The sequence below is a fragment of the Lynx canadensis genome, chromosome A2 (assembly GCF_007474595.2).
Source record: "Lynx canadensis isolate LIC74 chromosome A2, mLynCan4.pri.v2, whole genome shotgun sequence".
NCBI lineage: Eukaryota > Metazoa > Chordata > Mammalia > Carnivora > Felidae > Lynx > Lynx canadensis.
Window position 1 is genome coordinate 139,659,166 of NC_044304.2, and position 21,733 is coordinate 139,680,898.

The 21,733-nt window shown below is 38.3% G+C and overlaps 1 protein-coding gene across 18 annotated transcripts in view; it reads right to left on the minus strand.

The window, feature by feature from the left end:
• The window catches only part of CADPS2 (calcium dependent secretion activator 2), a 540,447-nt gene that overhangs the window by 234,295 nt on the left and 284,419 nt on the right, over window positions 1-21,733 (minus strand). For all 18 annotated transcript variants that reach the window (XM_030308335.1, XM_030308333.1, XM_030308325.1 and 15 more), the window contains exon 8: window positions 4,999-5,138. In XM_030308335.1, coding sequence (XP_030164195.1) covers window positions 4,999-5,138 — 140 coding nt within the window. The remainder of the gene's footprint in view (window positions 1-4,998; window positions 5,139-21,733) is intronic.

Consider the following 21,733-nt stretch of genomic DNA (forward strand, 5'->3'; position numbering starts at 1 on the left):
GTGTCCTTTCTGTAAGGCCTGGACCCTGAGAGCAAATGCCATCTTGACAAAAGTAAGATTTTTCCTCCCTTTGATCATCAGACTACCCCCCAAACTAATTGAAGATCATAAACCTTAAAATCATCAACAATCCAATTTTATTACAGCGCAGTCTGTTCACGTTAAGAGCAAATGCCACGTCTGACAGCCTAACACTGCAGTCCCTGAATGCAGGGCTGGCCGGCTCTGTGGGAAAGCAGGGGATAATAATCCTGCAGCCAGCTTGGTGTCGACACCGTTCTTCCCACTGCAATCTCCACTCCTGTCTCTCCCTGGCAGCAAGAAACAGGCCCCGGGGCCTTTGAAACCTTTAAGATATTAATTAAACAGAGACTTATAAACGACAGTTACAAAATGCTTCAATACATCTATCTGATCAAGAAATGTTTAAAGAGCCAAGCATGACTCTGCACAAAGAGAAACAGATGTATAGGAGGACAGTGATCTGGCTAATATTTTGTCTTACAAGTCTTACCAGTTCTTAACTGTGACAAAACTCTCCTATCGTTAGACACTCATGAGGTTTTCATTCATTTTCACTATTAAAAAAACCAAAAACCAAAAACCAAAAAACATGTGCACGGAGACCTCGGAGAGACAGACCCTGGTCTTATGCTTCTGCATATTTGTGGCAATTTAATTTTCTTCTTTTTCCTTTTCCATTGTAGGCTTAATTGTCATCATAAATCATTCGCTTTATCTCATTCCACTTTATTGTCTGACTGAAAAAAATAACCTTTGAATTAGGAAAATGTAATTCAGTAAAAAGAGGAATAGTATTTTCTGAGATTTAAGTTAATGCTGCTACTTAGCCACTAGGCTATGCTAAAGGATAGTCCATTTGTCCTAGAACACTTCTGTCTTCCGGCTACCCAGAAAAAGCAGGAAAACAACCGCAAAAAAAATGGATATGAATTATTTAACCATTCAAAACCTACCTGGTAATTCACTTAACAGATTTATATGAGTTTATATAATTAGTTTATAGGATATATTCCAAAAGAATAAATGAGCCCTTTTTAAACAATCAAATATATGTCATGTGGTTTGGTTTTAAAAGAATGAAATCATCTTTATTTTATCCAAATTAAATGTAATTTCATTTGCATACAGTTATTCCTACTCAAAAAAAAAAAAAACTATAATGTATAGTCACGGACTCATTAGTTACCAGAAAAATGAGCTTTAGAACAGATATATTTTTCTACTTAAAAAAAAGATTATTTAAAAATGCAACAGTTGAGAACCAAACACATCTATTTTAGGTCTTTTTCTTTTAAGTTTGTTTATTTTTGAGACAGAGAGCATGAGCAAGTTAAGGGCAGGGAGAAAGACAGAGACAGAGGATCTGAAACAGGTTCTGCACTGAGAGTGGAGACTCAGATGTGGGGCTCGAATTCACGAATGGGGAGATCATGACCTGAGCTGAAGTTGGGTGCTTAACCAACTGAGCTGCCCAGGTGCCCGTTAGGTATTTTTCATTTTAAATTATACTCTGTTCTATGTAACGTGAGTTTAGAACTCTTTTTTTTTTTTTTAATTTTTTTTTTTCAACGTTTATTTATTTTTGGGACAGAGAGAGACAGAGCATGAACGGGGGAGGGGCAGAGAGAGAGGGAGACACAGAATCGGAAACAGGCTCCAGGCTCTGAGCCATCAGCCCAGAGCCCGACGCGGGGCTCGAACTCATGGACCGCGAGATCGTGACCTGGCTGAAGTCGGACGCTTAACCGACTGCGCCACCCAGGCGCCCCTAGAACTCTTTACTTTTCAACTTAGGAATGCAACCTACTGTAAATTTTTTCCTTAAAACTCTAAGGAGCACACTATTATTTTCATCATCATCATTATATTAATATCTGTCCTTGACTGCACATTGTGGGAGGCAGTGGATTCAAATGGGTCTAAGAAACTCACAGTGCAGTTGGGGCCACAAAAAATATAAAAAACATTGATAAAATATTTAGGGACCATACAGGTGCTCTACACATGTGATGAATATTCATCTATTTATATGTTCCAGTAGTTCATATAAGAGATACCCATTATTATTTTTAAAAGCCAATAGGTTTTTATAACCAACAACCCAGAGTATTTCAAAGTCTAGTTCTCAAAAGTGCTCTGAAGATAAAAACCCATAACCTTCCCAATTTATTGTTTAATCCACTTGACAACTCTCTGTAAGAGAGGTTTGCTATATTTTAAAGATAAATTAATCTTTTTTTAACTTGACTTGTTTCTTTTTCAATTATTCATTATTCATGTGTTAATTATTCATTATGGGATGAACTATTGACAGAACACACTCCAGCCTCAAAGCAAAATGCTATTAATCTACTACTCATATCCTATTATTGCTTTGGCATATGATAGAGTACTTGGAAGAAAAAGGTTAGTGGACTTTCTCTTAAATGTAATTAAGTTCAGTAAAATCCATTTATGAAACACTGCAGAAATAGATGAATACAATTATAATATAGGTCAAATCATGTTTGCCCACATACACAGGGGTGATATTCAAAATATTTGTATGTCTCCACAGGCACTGAGGAACCCAATCAGGCACTTGTAGTAAACACCTGTGCCTGCCCATGGGGATCACCTATTGCAGCAGTGTTGAAAACTTTTAATTCTGATTGATCATTATTATGTCCAATACTGGTATTAGTTTTTAAGGAATTATTATGAAATATGTTGTCTTTAATTATGCTGAATAACATACCAACTAGGAGAACAGCATCACAGATATTTTCAGTTCTAGAATTCCTTCCTTTTACATACTATCAACTGCAGAGACACCCGAATATCTAGTAATGTCTGTCACGATCATTTTAGATAATAATTGATGTGGATGGATCTAAAGCATTCCTCATCTGAATCCAAGGCGAGTTCTTGGGCTTTATGTATTAAATTGAGAGACTAAGATATATTCTCTTTAGTGATCCCTTTCACCAGCAGTCTTGAACACAAGTCAACTCCAGACACATCCTGGGCGGCGGGGCGGGGGCGGGGGCCCTGATTTAGTCAAGGGCTCAGAGATAGGATATAAACCAGTTCTTCTTAAGGGCAAAGGAGTGATGATAAAAAAAAAAAAAAAAAAAAAAAAAAAAGGAAAAACAAACAACAACAAAATCAAGTCTTGGAAGGGGGCTGGATTGTCTCACCTGCCCTGGAGCATTCTAAGGGAAGAAATTGCCAAAGAAGAGAGCAGGGCTTTCTTTCCACACAAGTGAAAGGCTGCAGAATTTGCCATGTGCCTAACCTCATGTTTAATCTTGGTTCTTTGGACAATTTTAAGGCTCCAGGGGTATTCACCATGGTGCTGGACATTTGCAAATTAAGGACTCTGTTGGAATTATAGTACATAGGTTCCAATTTCTTATGGTGCCATTCATCAAAAGAGACTGATGTAAAAACAGAAGAAATATTATGTCCAAATCTAGGCTCTACTAATCTCTAAGCACTTTATGGCAGTAGTATTCTAACTCTCTTGTCTCAACGCGCTCTATGCTAACTGCGCCCAACTTGTCTTCATTGGCTAACAGCCCTTCCAGAACTCTTGGCCATGAATATGCTAGGTCATGTGACTGGGATGCTCTTCCTCCTCATTGCCCACCTGAATTCACACTTCCAAGTTTTATCTTGAAAGTCAGGTGTCTTGTGGGATTTTCATGACTAACATCACTATTACAGCTACTTGTATATAAGTCTGAATCCCTGACTAGCCACTTTCCTTAGGCCTGAGATGGTACCTCACTGAGGTTTGCTCTGGGTGGAACAGAGCAAGTGCTCAATACGTGCCTGCTAAATAAATCAATGGTGACCAGGGAGATGAATGAATGAGAAGAACTCTAAATATTAAATCCCAAGAATTCCATCTGCATTATGAGCTGAGTCATAGTTAGACTTTAGTTTGCAACACTACACTGAGATGCCACAATGTGAGCTACCCAACTTACGGTTTCCTTTCAAAGAGCCCACCCTCTGAGCTGTTTCTCCCATCAGGGAGACTCATTCTGACACTGCATACACTGCCCATCCAAACTAAGGAGGCAATGTAGTCCTTAGCCCCGTGTTAGTCATCCAAAGAATCCTTATCTTGTTGACTCATCAGTGAACTCCGCTACAATGTTGGTGATTTGGCTCTAAAGCCAGAAGATGACACCTCTCTGTATAGGAATGTACTTTCTTAGACTCATGTTGGCTGCTAATCTCAAAGGGAGCCACTTTAGCGACTGTTTCTCTCCTTCGTGAAGAAAAAGATCACATGCTTTCCTAATAGCTAACAACTCTGTGATTTGACTGTAGTGAGCCCTACAGTGTTAATCTGAGAAAGACCGAGGTTTTTAAAAAAACTCATTATGTTCAAGAGTTCAGACTTATTACCTCACCAACTACAAGGGAAAAGGAACCCTGGAAGAGAGGACGACGGACTCTGACCCATGGTGGTCCGCAGGAGACAGGTCCTGCCCTCTGGCTTACTCTCCAGCATTGATTTAGTTTTTCACTCACATATTGGATGAACACTCACATCCCTCCTGACAAACCTTTCACAGTGTCCTGGGTTATATGCGAACGACATCTTAGCTTTAATATATTTTATGTAAGTTTAGCTGTTGGAGAGCTGAATACTATGCTTGTTTTGACTATTATATTTTGAAGAGTAGTTCTTGGAAGTTATCTCCATCCATCACTGCTCCTCATTGACATGAGTGATACAGAATACCAGTGCAATCAATTATTAATATTATGTTAGCATGCACACAGTTATAATAACTAAATACACATATATTTAGCTGTAAACGTGTCTAGGAGTGTAAAAAATTAAGTTAACCTGTAAATGTCATTTTGAGGGGAAAATTTCATGATATACCTGTTCTGTCAGTAAACTGGCAAAAGTGATACATTGAAACGAGATCCAATAATTCAGGAGAAAAGCATCTTCAAGTACACACTCACCCACTATGTTTCATATGTGGTGGTTTATCCATTCGCACTGCTAATTTGATCTTTAAGTCAGAGTCCTGGCTATTTTTTGGAACTACCATTCGGTGCAACTCAGCTGACTTGGAGCTATTAGAAGTTGGGTATAATATCACCTATAAAAGACAAAAAAGAACACATTTAAGTGCACAATACAAGCTCCAAGGATTGAAACAGGAATCTTGTTTTCCTGTTTAAAAAGAAGGTATCATGCCCAAATGTGTCTAAACCACTTGACTCCCACCACAACAGATGGGTTTTCAATACAGCCTCATTTATCTTTTTGACAAATATGTGTTTTCATATTATCACATAACGAGTTTTCTTCCTGTGTCATTTCCTAATGAGGTAATAGCACAAAGGCTGCAGTTGAATTGACAGTTGAGAAATACTTATTAGACACCTATAATTTCAAGACTATTCTAAACTCAGGGCATGGAAGTTCAGAAGGAAATATTTTTTGAAATTACAGATAGCATGTTTAAAAAGTAAAACCAATTATTCTAGGCAGCAAAAATATACCTAATGTTTTAATATTTGCATTGTAAGACAGCATGAAAGGAAGTCAACACAATTAGAGATGGAAAAGACCGACATCATAGCACATTTTCTGTCCTAGATCAACACCAGAGGACTTTCTCCTGATGTTTCATATCTATAAATACTATAAGGACTGACACAAAATAATTAAAATAAATTTTTAAATTTTTATTTATTTATTTTGAGAGAGAGAGAGAGAGGGAGGGAGGGAGGGGAAGGAGACCCTGGCACGTGCAAGCTGGGAAGGGAGAGAGAGGAGAGGAGAGGAGAGGGGAGGGGAGGGGAGGATTCCAAGCAGGGTCTGTGCTGTCATTGCAGAGCCTGATGTGGCGCTCGATGCCACGAACCATGAGATCATGACAAGAGCTGAAATTAAGAGCCACATGCTTAACTGACGGAACCACCCAGGCGCCCTCACAAAGTAATTATTTTTAATAAAATTTCCAACTGATTATTTTCTAATACCACAGCTTCACAGAGCCGACACAGGAGAGACAAGCTTACTCTTCATAACTTACATGCTGTATACAACCACACTTCATTTTATTGCATTTCACTTTATTGTGCTTCGCAGATACTGCGTTTTACAAATTGAAGGTCTATGGCAATCCTGTGCCGAGTTGGTCTGCTGGTGCCCTTTTTCCAATAGCATTCACTCACGTCACGTCTCTGTCAAGTTTCAGTAATTCTCATAATATTTTAAACTTTTACGTTGTATTTGTCATAGTGACCTGTGATCAGCGAAGAACTGTGACATTACTAATTTAATTGTTTGGGGCATCACAAACCACATCCACATAAGACAATGAACTTAACTGATAAATTTGTGTTTTTCTGAATGCTTTACCAACTGGTTATTCCACTGTATCTCACCCTCCCCTTGGACCTTCCTATTCCTGGAGACACAACAATACTGAAATCAAGATAATAACCCTACAATAGTTTCTAAATATGAAAGAAGGAGTCACACATCTCTCACTTTATTTACCTTTTTAAATTTTTATTTATTTTGAAAGTGAGAGAGAGAGAGAACGCGAGTGTGCACACCTGTGCAAGTGGCAGAGGGACAGAGAGGGAAAGGAGGAGAGAGAATCCTAGTCTGCACTGATAGCACAGAGCCCAATGTGGGGCTCGACCTCAAAAACCATGAGATCATGACCTGAACCATGAGATCATATCAAGAGTTGGATGCTCAACCGACTGAGCCACCCAGGTGCTCCACATGTCTCTCACTTTACATCAAAAGCTAGAAATCATTCAGTTTAGTGAGGACGGCATGACATAAGCCAAGAGAGGCTGAGGGCTCGGTCTCTTGGGCCCAACAGCCAAGTTGTCAGCAGAAACGTTTTTGAGGGAAATTAAAACTGTACTCCACTGAATACACAAATGATGATAAAGCAAAACACCCTCATTGCTGATATAGAGAAAGTTTTCACGATCTGGATAGAAGATCCAAGTTGCCACAACATTTCCTTAAGCCAAAGCTTAATCCAGGGCAAGGCCCTCTCTTCAATTCTAAGCAGGCTGAGAAAGGTGAGGAAGTTGCAGAAATGTAAAGCTAGCAGAGGTTGGTTCACGAGCTTTAAGGGAAGAAGCCATTTCTATAACATAAAGGTGCAAAGTAAAGCAGCTCGTGCTGATGTAGAAGCTGCAAGTTATCCAGAAGATCTAGCTAATAAAAGTGGCTACACTACACAACAGATTTTCAACGTCCAGGAAGGTGTCGTCTTAGACTTTCATAGAGAGGAGAAGCCAATTGCTGGGTTCAAAGCACCAAAGGGACAGGCTGACTCTCTTGTTAGGGGCTAATGCAGCTGGTAACTTTAAATTGAAGCCAAAGCTCATGTACCATTCCAAAAATCCCAGGGCTGTTAAGAATTACGCTAAATCTACTCTGCTTGAGCTCTGTAAATGGAATAACAAAGCCTTGATAACAGCACATCTGTGTACACCATGGTTTTGTGGCTATTTTAAGAGGACCGCTGAGAACTACTGCTCAGGAAAAAACATTCTTTCAAACTATTACATCTTAATGACAATGCACCTGGTCACCCAAGAGCTCTTCTGGAGATAGACAATGAGATTAATGCTATTTCCACACTGGCTAACACAACATTCATTCTGTAGCCCAAGAGTCAAGGAATGATTTTCACTCTGAAGTCTTATTTAAGAAACATTTTTTAAGGCTAAAGCTGCTCTAAATAATGATTACTTTGACAAATCTAGGCAAGGTAAATGGACAACCTTCTGAAAAGAAGTCACCTTTTTTTTTTTAAAGTTATTTATTTTTAGGCGGGGGGGGGGGGGGGGGAGAACATGCACAAACAGGGGAAGGGCATAGAGAGAATCCCAAGCAGGTTCCTGTCAGTACGGAGTCTAACACGGGCCTCAATCTCACAACCCTGAAGACCTGAGCTGAAATCAAGAGTCAGATGCTTAACTGAGCCACCCAGGTGCCCTGGAGTCACCATTTTAGATGCCATTAAGGACATCTACGATTCACATGAGGTAGGAGTAGGAGTTCGGAAGAAGTTGACTGCAACTCTCCTGGATGATTCTGGAGAGTTTTAAGAGTTCAGTGGAGGAAGTGACTGCAGATGTGGTGTAAACAGCAAGAGAGCCAGAAGTGGAACCTGAAAATGTGACTAATTATTCCTTGAGACACAACAATATTGAAATTATGCCAATTACCCAGCAATGGCCTGTAAGTTTTTAAGCGAAATAAATCACAGTACAAATGGCTATCATCTCATCACACTTTAATAGGTAAGGAGGTACTTTTTACAGACGACTAAAGAAAGTGATTTCCTGACATGGAATCGATTCCTAATGAAGATGCTGTGAAGATTGTTGAATTGAAAATAAAGGATTTAGCATATTATCTAGACTTCACTGATAAAGCAATGGCAGAGTTCAAGAAGATTGACTAATTCTGAAAGAAATTCTACTGTGTGTAAAATGCTATCAAACAGCATCACATGCTAGAGAAATTGTTCACGAAAGGAAAAGTCAACTGACATGGCAAACTTCATGTATCTTAATAAATTACCAGGGTCACCCCACCCTGATCATTTAGAAATCATCAACATCAAGGCAGGATCCTCCACCAGCAAAAAGATTACAATTTGCTGAAAGCTCAGATGATGGTTAGCATTTTCAGTAGTAAGTGTTTTTTAATTAAGGTATATACTCTTTAAGTTTATGAGAGAGAGAGAGAGAGAGAGAGACCGACCGACTGACCTAGTGGAGGAGGGGCAGAGAGAGGGGGAGAGAGAGAATCCTAAGCAGGCTCCGTACTGTCAGCACAGAGCCCAACGCAGAGCTTGAACTCACAAACTGTGAGGATATGACCTGAGCTGAAGAATCAGATGCTTAACAGACTGAGCCACCCAGGCACCCAAAGATATGTACTTTTTAAAGACAATGTTATTGCACTTATATTACAATATATTATAAGTGTAACTTTCACATGCACTGAGAAAACAATTCAATTGACTCACTTTATGATATTCATTTTATTGCAGAACTCTGGAACCAAGTTCACAGTATCTCTGAGGCATGTCTGTATGTAAAATGATGTATTTCCCCCTTGTTAGTCAGAATATTATTTAGACACAGCTTATATCAAGGCCTTGATATTTTTAAATGGGAAGCCTATATCCTGAAGGATAAAGATATGAAATAGTGTAGGTGAGCCTGGGTGGCTAAGTCGGCTGGAGCGTCTGACTCTTGATTTTGGGTCATGGGATCGAGCCCCACACGTCAGGCTCCTGGCTGAGTGTGGAGCCTGCTTAAAATTCTCTGTCTCCCTTTATCCCTCTCCCCTGCTTGCACACGTGCTTTAGAATTTAAAAAAATGAAATGCAGTATATTATACTTTAAGCCATTCTTATTTTATACCAATGTGAGAAGTAAACAAACCTGAAGTTTCTATGTAAATGAAAGAATTATAAACATGCTCATGTGTTTAAAAGCAAAACATGGCAACTAAATTTGGCATGCTCTGGCAAAAAAACGAAAAAAAAAGTCTTCATTTCTGTGGATAAGTGGAACTATTCACACAGAAATTTTCAAGCAAAGCTTTTTCTAAGAAAGACAACAGTCATAAAAGCTTCTTAAACTATTCTCAACTCCCAAGTTGTTAAATGTATCTACTATTTTGAGACTTTGCTCAAAGCCTATCCTAAAAGCCACAGTTGAGTTGAATCCAGCATATCTATACACTTGAGCATATAAAGGCACATCCAGGAACAGAGAAAATGGCATTTGTGATATCTTCAAAAACTGTATTATAGAATTACTCCTCTGTGACTGCTAAAGTATCCAATGGAATATTTTACAGATTCTTTCTTAAATGAGTTTAAAAAAAAGTGATGATTTTTGGCTCAAACCAGTAGACAAAATAATGTTATTACTAACTTAGAGGATGATTCCAAAAATGAAACAAAGACTAAGAGTTGTAGATCTAACCTCTGAAGCTATAGCTTCCATTTCCCTAGCAATTCTGGAAAGCTTTTTCTCTTTCTCCCCACATCCCCCCCCCCCAATTTATTTTGGCATGAGCCACCTACATATACATACTTTATTCCTTTTTAATTCTTCCTTCTATGTTTACACAAAAACTGATGTTGTTCCAAACTCCAAGAGCCTTAAACAGGAAGAGATTATTTAAATGAAAACTTTTGACAGTTTCTCATTCTCTAAATGCTGATGACAGTTATCAAATAAGGTCCCAAAACAACTAACTGCATCTGATCCACAAATTAAGGATCATCTCACTGTTGAATACCATCATTTTTGCCACATTTTAGATTCCTAGTGAGTATTTCTAAGTGATATCAGTGGAAGGATTTACTAGTTAAGTAAACATTTGAGGGCTCGTTATATGGGGACACGAAAAGGTAAAAGAATATGGACGACTCGGATCCCTCATGGAGTTTACAGTTTCTTGTTATTGGAGCTAAGATCTGATGATATAATATCGGATAATATCTGATCATATCACTTTCTCCTATTGCCCTTCTATCCCTAAGATGTGCAAAGGTTTCTCATTTTGTCAGTCTCTAGGTTTACTCACTGTCATTTCTTTGGTGGCTCTGTTCTATCACATTTGAAGCCAATTCCTTGTGTTACATTTCCTCCTTTTGAAATACCTGAAATTGTTTGTCAGGAAGAAACACTGACATGTGTAACCAATGGAGATCCATACCTATGCTATCTGTTGTTTCTAAAGGGACTGTACTGGTGAATAAACCCTGAACTTAGTCTTAACAATGGCTGTAAAATCGTTTCCAGGTTCCCAAACTGCACAAGCATGAAGTGGTCACACTCCTCTACGTGATGTTGCCAAGGATGTTGACAGACAAGAGGCAGCTCCCAATGTGTAGAGCTCCAAGGGCCAAGGTGAGTAAAGGACAAAGGAGTTCTTTTTCAGATGCATAACAAGGGTCTAGTCAAGAGATCCTAAACACTGCCAGGACAGGGTATCTTCACAGTGCCTGCCAGGACAGGATCTCAGTACTGTCGACGGATATTACTATGCATTTTCTACTTTACCTTTTTTCAGATGGGACACTTGTAGCTCTCTTGTTACTGTTCCACCGCTGTAGACTGGATTTGTGCTAGGGCAAGGTGGGGAGGGGAGATGGAGGTAGTTAAACATGAACTTGAATTCATAGGTCACCAGGCTGCAAAGAGCCACAGCTGGGACTGATGGAGAAGCTGGACTGGAAGAGACTTTGGGGTGATGCCCTTGAGTTGAAGTGAATGTGTTCTGTATGTAGGAGGCAGGGTAACACAATCATTCTCTTTGGCTATAGGGGCGAACTACAGCTGATCATCTGTTTACCAGGATTTGTGCTTTTACTAGCGTAGAGCTGCTGCCGGATGCAGCCAGTCAGCCAGAGGCTATGTTTTTGAGCTCCTCTTACATCGAAGTAGGGACATATGAAAGTTCTAGCTAATGGAATATGAAGAGAAGTGGTCAGTATCACTTTGGGGAAAATTAAGATACATCCCTCTTTACTCATCTGCTAGCCAAATCCAGAGATGCCACTGCTCTAGGAAATGAGAGCCATAAAATGAGAGAAACTGGAGCCCTGAATCACCAGGTGGAGGACATCTACCCCATCTATCGGTAACGCCCACAGTAAAGTGTTCTACAGGTGTTACTGTTTGGAACAAGTGAAATATTTGTTACAGCATTTCATAGAATCCTAAGTAAAACATTAACAAAGTTTTGCTTCATGTATCTTCTTTCACAGGTAAGCACTTACAATTCTTAAGATAAGCAGTTCTACTTGAAAATGACCCGGTACAGGAGCACCTGGGTGCCTCACGGTTAAGCATCTGACTTTGGCTCAGGTCATGTTCTCACGGTTTCCTGGGTTTGAGCCTCAGGTCAGGCTCTGTGCTGACACCTTGGAGCCTGCTTTGAATTCTCTCCCTCCCTTCTTCCCTCCCTGCCCCTCCCCATCTCAGACCTCTCTCAAAAAAACAAACTTGGGGTGCCTAGGTGGCTCAGTCGGTTAAGCACCTGACTTCAGCTCAGATCATGATCTCACAGTTCACAAGTTCGAGCCCCACATCAGGCTCTGTGCTGACAGCTCAGAGCCTGGAGCCTGCTTTGGATTCTGTGTCTCCCTCTTTCTCTGCTCTTCCACCTCCCTCCCTCTCTCTCAAAAATAAACATTAAAAAAATTAAAAAAATAAAGTTAAATTATTAAAAAAAGGATTTGGTACAATTAAAATATTAACAGATATGAAGATTTATTAAGGTTTCTGCTATATTCCAGGTTCACACCTAAATTAAACTATAGCTATGTACAAAATAGTTAGCTTCTTCTATTAAGCAAACTAGTCTATTCTTTGCCATCCATTTCTCTGAACCTTTCTATACACATGCCTGCTTCTTCTAGTTTATTTTTGTTACCAACACTTGAAATGTCTTGTCACTTAGCATGGCACACACATTTTATGATTCCTTACCTTAAATATAAAGCCAATGTATCTTCTTCATAATAAAATGTCAAAGTTACTTGCCATGTTTGCTGAGGTGTAAATGAAAAACACAATTTGTTTTACACTGTTTAAAATTCTGTCAAATTTAATACACAGGAAGAAAAAACTTAAGAATGAAGTGTAAATATACACACACACATAATGTTTAGAGTAATAGGAGTTCATAGGATCTCTGTTCTAACATATTTGTACAAGCTGACATCTCTACATTGCTTTCCTAATTAAAATACCTTAGTTAAAGTGAAGTCATGTACATTTATGCACATACCACATTAGTTGAACTCTGTGACCTATCCACTTAAAGCCTCTAAACAATGTCAACAAGGTCTTAAAAATGTAAAAGCTAAGGGAAAAAATCTAGAAGAACTAGAGAGGGATAGATAGGCCCTGGGGCCAGATAAACAATTCACTGCTTTCCTATAAATATCTGTTAGCAGAGAGGAAGAAAAAAGAGCATATGACCACAATAATTGCATTTTAGTCTTAAAGTAAAGTAGAGATACATACTTGGTACAATTCTAGCTCAAAGATGGGTGCAACCAGCAATTCTGGAAGGGATCAGGACAGACTGCATAGAGGAATTACTTCCATTTGGGAGTCTAAAAGAACACATTAAGAATTATAAGGCAAGACACGGGGAAGAAACTAAGACAAAGATATGAGGCTGTTGGAACTAAGCCAAAACAAAAACACGAATTCAAGAAGATACACATACCCCTATATCTCTTGCTGCATTATTTACAGTAACAAGCAACTCAAGTGTCCACTGATAGATGAAGACAGAATACAAGCATGGAATATTATGCAGCCATAAAAAGGATGTTCCCATTTGAAATATGGACGGACTTAAAAGGTATTAAGTGAAATAAGTTAGAACAAATGCCATATGATTTCACTTATATGTGGAAACTAAAAAACAGAGAAACAAAAAAAAAGCAGACTCTAAAATACAGAAAATTGGTGGTTGCTGAGGGGAGGTAGATGGGGGTATGAGCAAAATAACTGAAGGAGATTAAGAGGTACAAACTTCCAATTATAAAATAAGTCACAGAGATAAAAAGTACAGCTTGGGAAATATAGTCAATAATACTGTTAAAAAAAAAAAACAAAAACAAAAGGTAAGGGAGAATTCTGTGAAGACCTTTTGAGAATTAGGAAGACAACTATAGAACTGAGACCAGGGGCCAAGCACGCAGAAAAACCAGAAGGTGATACACTGCATTTAAGCTGGACAGTGTTTTAGAGAGTAGGAAATAGCCGTCAGTGTCAAATGACAATTGAGAGGTTAAGCACAGGAAAAACAGAAAGGGTATTGCTTGGTTTAACAGACAAATCACTCAAGATCTCAGCAAGTTATGTGAGGCCAGACTGCAATAGTTTCAAGAACAAAAATCCATTTGAGGAATAGGAAAAGACCTCACCTGACTCCTAAGTGATGTCAGGGCAAGTCAGGCAAGATCACTTCGGCTAGAAAAGCACTGTTGGCCAAGGTGGGGGGAATAAAGCCAGAAAGCATGAAGACGGTAAGGAAATGGGAAGCTTGTGCTGACAGATGAGACCAGAAAGGAAGACTAGGGATAGTCTGTAAAGGAGATGTTTTGCTAAGGAGTTTATAAGGTTATCCCATAACATGCATTTAGAAGATACTTTTAAGCCAGGGAATGACAACCAAATTTGTATATCCTGGAGTAAAGAATTAATACCCCTGTATCCATCTGTATGCATCCCAGATGCAGTCATGTAACTCAATGTGTGGTGAGGTATCCTAACATTCAACTAAGAGATGATCTGGCCTTGGAAATACACCTTTATTTTTTTATTTTATTTTTTTCAACGTTTATTTATTTTTGGGACAGAGAGAGACAGAGCATGAACGGGGGAGGGGCAGAGAGAGAGGGAGACACAGAATTGGAAACAGGCTCCAGGCTCCGAGCCATCAGCCCAGAGCCTGACGCGGGGCTCGAACTCACGGACCGTGAGATCGTGACCTGGCTGAAGTCGGATGCTCAACCGACTGCGCCACCCAGGCGCCCCGGAAATACACCTTTAAAAGACAGTAAGGTGGCAGTGAAAATGCTATTAGCTGGAATCATGTTTCAATTGTGATTAAACATCCTTTTTCTGAAGGGAGCTTCGGTGGCTCAGTCGGTTGAACATCTGACTCTTGATTTTGGCTCAGGTCATGATCTCACCATTGTAGGATTGGCCCTGTGTCCACCTCATGCTGGGCATGGCGACTGCTTGGGATTCTTTCTCTTCTCTTTCCCTTTGCATGCTCCCCCCTAAAAAATCCTTTATGTGGACAATCAGATGTCCTTGAGACACAGCTGTTTTAAGGACATGCGCAAGGGAACATCTCCTCAGATATGTAGAGTTGTCTTGATAAGAAACATTGATTTTTGGGTTCAGTTGACATTTTTCTATCTTTCTCCTTCAAATGACAGAGATTTTATACATTAGCTAAGATTCACAATGACTATTCCTTGTGAACCTCTCAAGTACCTTCCTGAGAGTTATAACCTTGAGAGAAAGAATAACTGAATTTAGTTCATTTCAATCAATTTTTATTTAGCACATGTTAATAACTAGTATATATTTTCTCCAGTATCGGGGGCCTCTGTATTTTCAGTGCACGGAGAAGATAAGTCGAAAGATTTTTCTGAGAGAAATCTACATCCTTCTTAGTAACACTTTCCTGTGTTTTAATACACATGAGGTTGCTTTGTCTAAATTATTTTTCCTTCCATTTAATATCCCTGCTTCCTGTCCTACTTAGCTGAAACAAAGAACACCTGCTCATTCTCACTAACACAATGCTCTTTTGTATACTGAAAGATTACCATTAAGTCTTCTGTCAACCTTATTGTCCGTGGGCTAAATCCAGTTCCCTTTATTTTTAAAGTTGGAAAGAATCCTGGAATTTACAATATGGAACTGATCCAACTCCCGACCCCTTACCAAATGTGCACCTGACCTGACGGAACCACACAATTGCTTCCTTTTATACAGTGCTTTTCAAATAAGGCCTTTTTCGAAAAATCAATCAAAGAATAAAACAGTACAAGAAATATTATCATCTTGATTAAATACTTTTCCCTGACATTAATTGTTAAAAGACAGAGATGAAAAACTTTGTTATTTGCATGATGGGAGCTGGGAAAAGGGTACGGAAAAGAAAAACCAAGGTGTCAAAATTCTTCAATCTTTTCTGAAATCCCGACTTAATAATGAACCATTATGTGAAGAATTTCTTTGAAGGCATTCAGCAGACTCTGCTCCCTGAAGGCAGAAGCTATGGTGTGGTAAAGTAGCTCATCAGCACCTTACAGGTTAATTTAAGTCAGTATCTTCAATTAAACTCTTCCTCACCATGGTCCCCTAGCTTCAAATCTGGGGTAGATACTTACACCAAGCATTTTGGGTGGCTGACTGGATGGATGCATGCAGAGAGAAACCCAAAACAAAAATACAAGCCTAAAATGGATACTTCACTGAGGTGAAAAGAGAAAAAGGCTTGCCAACTAAAGTATTGCCAAACGTGGTAACAGAAAATGACCACAGTCAATATCAGAATCTGTATGCCATTTACTTGCCAGTCTGCAAAAAGTTAAGTAACTCTCCTTTTCCATTCCTGGAGTGTGGTAGGTAGAGTAAGTTTCCCCAAGACGCCTACAACCTAATCCCCAGAATCTGTGAATATGCTCTCTTCTAAGGCAAAAGGGAACTGAAGTAGCAGATGGAATTGCAGATTGCTAACTGGCCAACCTTAAAATCAGAAGATAACCCAGGTTATCCAGGTGGGCCTCACACAACTACAAGAGTTCCGAGGGGTGTTTCAGTGGCTCAGCTGGTTAAGCGTCCAACTCTTGGTCTTGGCTCAGGTCAAGATCTCACGGTTTGTGGGTTGGACAGACCCACAAGCCGGGGTCTGGCTTTGTGCTGACAGCACGGAGCCTGCTTGGGATTCTCTGTCTCCCTCTCTCTGCCCCTCCCCCACTAGCTCACTTGCTTGCTCTCAAAATAAACAAACTTTAAAAAAAGAGTTCTTAGATATGGAAGAGGAAAGCAGAAAAGTGGGTGTTGGAGCCATGTGATGTGAGAAACATTCAAATTCAAATTAGCCATTGATGGCTTTGGTATGGAAGGGGCCATGAGCCAAGAATACAGGCAGTCTCTAGAAACTGAAAAAGTAAAAATAAATTGCATTCTCCCTTAGATCCTCTGGAAAGAAACGCAACTCTTCCAACATCTTGATTTTAGCTAACTGAGACTCATTTTGGACTTCTGACCTCCACAATAAATTTGTGTTTTTAATAATTTGTTAAAGTCCCAATTGAAACTAATACAGACAACAAAGGCTGAGATTTGATCATAAAAACACTAAATGCTGAGATTAAAAGAACACTAAATTTACCTTTTAAATTTCTTCTGCCAAGTGTGATTCAAAGATATTTTTACACACAGACTTCAATCAGTAGCTTCATCTGATTACTTTAACGAGAGATTTTTGTGTGTGATTATCTCTCACATACCTGAAGCATCCTGCTTGTATGAAATCTTTGGAAAAGTTTTTGTGTGTTAAAATTTTGACTTATCATATACATTTTTAAGTGCTTAACAACGAGGCTGATTATTTTGGTTACTACAATGAAGACCATCTGCATGTATTTCTAGCAAATTTCAAATTCTATACACCCACATGATCAAGAATCATTTCTTCCACTGCAAAGTCTTTCTTGAAGATTTTGAAGGAGGGACAGTCAAGGCTGTCACTGTATTTTTATGACATGATTAAAGATACTGGCCTTTATTCATCTTCCTATATCATTTTTATTGCTTGTAAGGTATCGATTTCATACTTCTCCTTGGAAGAGCAATATATTCCATCACTGTTATATCTGTGTTTTTTAAGATTTAACTGGACAGAAAAGCGTCATTACTATTCTTGATCTATTCCCCTCAACCATAAATTATGAATAGCGGTAACCTTTATACTTCCCTAACCAATACAGTTCCTGTCAGAGGACACGGCATGAGTAGCTTTATCCCGTTTCTTTTTACTAGGCTGGTTGTAATAATGCCTGGCATTTATAAAGAACCTTTCAACTGAATGCCTCAAAGTGCTTTGTGAAATTTAAATTAATTCTCACATCACCCTTAAAGGATAGGCGTTACTCTGGTTATGTAAATAATTTGACACTGAAGTTAAATGGATACCTAAGAAAATTTCTTCAGGATAACAATGGACACTTACAGTGTTACCTCCCCCTCCTTAATCCAACAAATTATTCCCTTATTTCACAAACGTTATAATAACTAATGTAGCTTTGTTCTCACTGTGGTTATTAAATACTGTAAGGATTTTTAGAGCCAAGTCAATTTTATTTCTTAATCCAGAATATACGATAGTAGGATGGGAAGGAGGAAATTACAGACTGTCTAAACCTGGATTCAGCTGCATCCTTAAAATAAATTTGATTCACATTCAGTATATGGTAAGATGGAGGTATGTGGAAGATAAAGATTAGGGCAGAGAATGAGAAGTTGAGTGATCTGTCTACTTGTCCCCATGGCTACGATCACAAAGCCAATACCAGAATCCATGTCTTCTGGAAGCAGGTTTTAAATTTTCAGTTTCTGGTGCTCAAGAACCAATTTGAATCATGCACCTTTTACCTAGAGAATTTATTTTTGATTCAAACACTGCAGATAATAACTAGTAGGGAACAAAAGTACTTAGCTTTTTGGCATCAGTGCTAAAGACCATGATGATGAATATTCCTAAGTGGTTATGGATAGCAGCAAGATGCATAGGAACTTCTTTTCTTAATGCAGCAACTACAAGAAGAGGTTAGCAATGGATCTGAGGCTCTTCCAACTTGCTTATTCCATGTATTATAAGGAGAGAGCCTGACTCTACTAGAACCTCACCCTTCTTATAGGATCCAAACCTTACATTATTCTGCAATTGTTGTTTATAACTTGAAGCTCAGGCATTCAAAGGGAGTCATTCTACTGTCTGCTATAATTTTGCATATGAGAAATAAAACGGAACCAGGCCAAGTTCAAGAGATTCATGTGTTCATTCATCTTCCCAACATTAGCTGCACATGTATTATAGATGAAATACGGTTAGATGTTGGTGAAATGACAGTATGTCCTTGGCCTCACCTTCAACAGGAAATGGAGATACACTATTGTAAGGTTCTTACACTATACTCAGTGCTATAATATCACTTGAAGTTAGGCTGTGATGATTTAAAGCAACAACTAGAATAACAGTTATTGATAAAAAATGGAACCACTGAATATACAATTAGTTGGGGCGCATGGGTGGCTCAGTCAGTTGAGCATCCGACTTCGGTTCAGGTCATGATCTCACGGTTCAGGAGTTCGAGCCCTACATCGGGCTTGCTGCTGTCAGCTCAGAGCCTGCCTTCGGATCCTCTGCGCACCACCCGCCCCGCCCCACTCATGCTCTCTCAAAAATGAATAAATATTAAAAAAAATTGGTTAGTCTAAAGAGAAAAAAGGGAATAAAGGACATGAGACACAAAGAATACCTAAATGACAGATTTAAACTTAACCATATCAAAAATTGTAATAAAATATAGTCTAAATACTCTGATTAAAAGACTACCAGATTGACTAAAAAAAAGACCCAGCTATACATTGCTTAAATATATTTTATTTTTTTAAGTAATCTCTACACCTGATGTGGGGCTCGAGCTCACAATCCCAAGATCAAGAGTCACATGCTCCACTGAGCCTTAAATAAACATATTTTAAATGTAAAGAAGTAGATTAAAGGATGGAAAAAGACATGATATGCTAACACTAGTTTTAAAAAACCTGGGATGGCTAAGATGAAGTAGATTTTATTTATTATTATTATTAGTAATAGTAGTAGTAGGCTTCATGCCTAGTATGGAGACCAATGTAGGGCTTGAACTCATAACCCTGAGCTGAGATCAAGAATCAGATACTTAACTGACTTAGCCACCCAGGCACCCCTAAGATAAAGGAAATTTTAAAGCGAAGTATATTATGAGGGCTAAGGAAGGTCATTTCATAATGCCAAAGCAGTCAGTTAATTTAAAAATATATACAGATCCTTAATATTTTTGAACAGATCTTCAAGATAGAAGAAACAAAAAATGACAGATCCAGAATAATAGAGATTAGTATCAATCTGTCAGAAGTTGTTTTTAAAAAAAAGTAAACAGAAAATCAGTAAGTATATGAAAGATCTGAGTAACCTGAACTATCTGACTTCTATGAAACACCCTATTAGACAATGGAAGAATACAGTCTTTACAAATGCACATGGAAATCCAACAGGTTGTGGGTGATAAACTAAGCCTTAGTAAATTTTAAAAGGATCAAAGTTCTAGAAGTATATTCTCTAATTAATAGACTTCAATTAGAAATCAACAACAAAACTCTGAAAAACTCTAATATATATGGAAACTAAATAGCACATGCTTAATAACCTATGGTCAAAGGAAGAAATCAAAATAAAACCTAGTATTCTCAAAAGAATGAAAATGAAAAAAAAGTAAGAATTTGTGGGATGCTATGAACGCAATAATTAGGGAATGTGTACTTATAGCACTAAATGTCTATTTTAGAAAAAAGATTTTTCTCATATCAATGCCTTCAGCTTTTAATAAATAGAAAAAGTATAAATTAAACCCAAGGTAAATAAAAGAAATTATAAAGATCAGAGCCCAAATAAATATTAGAAGGAACTTTATCAATCTGATGAAGGGGATCTACCAAAAAAAAAAAAAAAAAAGGACAGCTAATATTATACTTAATGTTTAAAGACTAGATGCTTACCCCCTAAAACTGAGAAGACAAGGAAGTCCGTTTTCACCAGTTGTATTTAACACTGTATTGTAGGTTCTAGTAAGTACAATAAGGCAACAAAAATAAAAACTATCTAGATTGGAAAGGAAAAACTGTATTTTTAGACAATATTGTCCATGGAGAAACAATCTACGAAATGTTACTGCAACTAGTGAGTTGAGTAACACTGCAGGATAGAAGATCAGTATAGAAAAGTCATCTGTATTTCAATATACTAGTAATACCTAGTTTAAAAAATTAAACAATGCCATTTAGAATAGCATCAAAAATATGAAATAGTCAAGTGACAGATCAGACAAAAGAAATGCAAGACCTGCACACTGAAAACTCTAAGACCTTGCTATGAGGAATGATGCAAGACCTAAAGAAAGAGATATATCACCGTATCCATGGGTCGAAAGACCCAATACTATTGATCAATTCCAAAATTGACCTACAGATTCAATGAAATCATAGTCAAAATAACACTGAGTGTTTTCTTATAGAAAGCTACAACTTGATTTTAAAATTCATAGGGCAAAGAACTATATTACAACAGACAAAACTGGGGAAATCAAAAACAAAAAGAACAAAGTTGAAGAACTATCAGTATTTGCTATGACACACTTATGAGAAAGCTAAAGTAATCAGAGCAGTACACTAGTGGCATTAAGACAGGAAAACAGACCAATGGAACAGACTAGAGAGTCCACAAATAGACCCACAGATACATATACAATTGATTTTCAACAAAAGTGCTAAGGAAAACCAGTGAAGAAAGTCTTTTCAATAAATGGTGCTAAAGGGGCACCTGGGTGACTCGGTCAGTTGAGCGTTTGACTCCTGATTTCAGCTTAGGTCATGATCCCAGTCATGGAATCAAGCCTCGTATCGAACTCCACACTGAGCGTGGAGCCTGCGTGAGATGCTCTCTCTCTCTGCCCCTCTCCCCTCTTGCACATGCACTCTCTAATAAACAAATGGTACTAGAACCAGATATTCATATAACAAAAAAGTGAACTTTGACCTATACATCGCTGTGGATATAAAAATTAACTTGGAATGGATCAAAGATCTAAACATAAAAATCTAAAACTAAAAAACTTTCAGAGGAGAATTCTGACCTTGGGCTAGGCAAAAATTTCTTAGATATAGTACCAAAAGCACAAGCCATAAAAACAAATTCACAAACTGAATTTCATTCATCAAAATTAAAAACTCCTGCTCTTTTAAACACACCATGAGCAGAATACAAAGACAAACTAAAGACTGGGAGAATATTTACAAATATATCTGATAA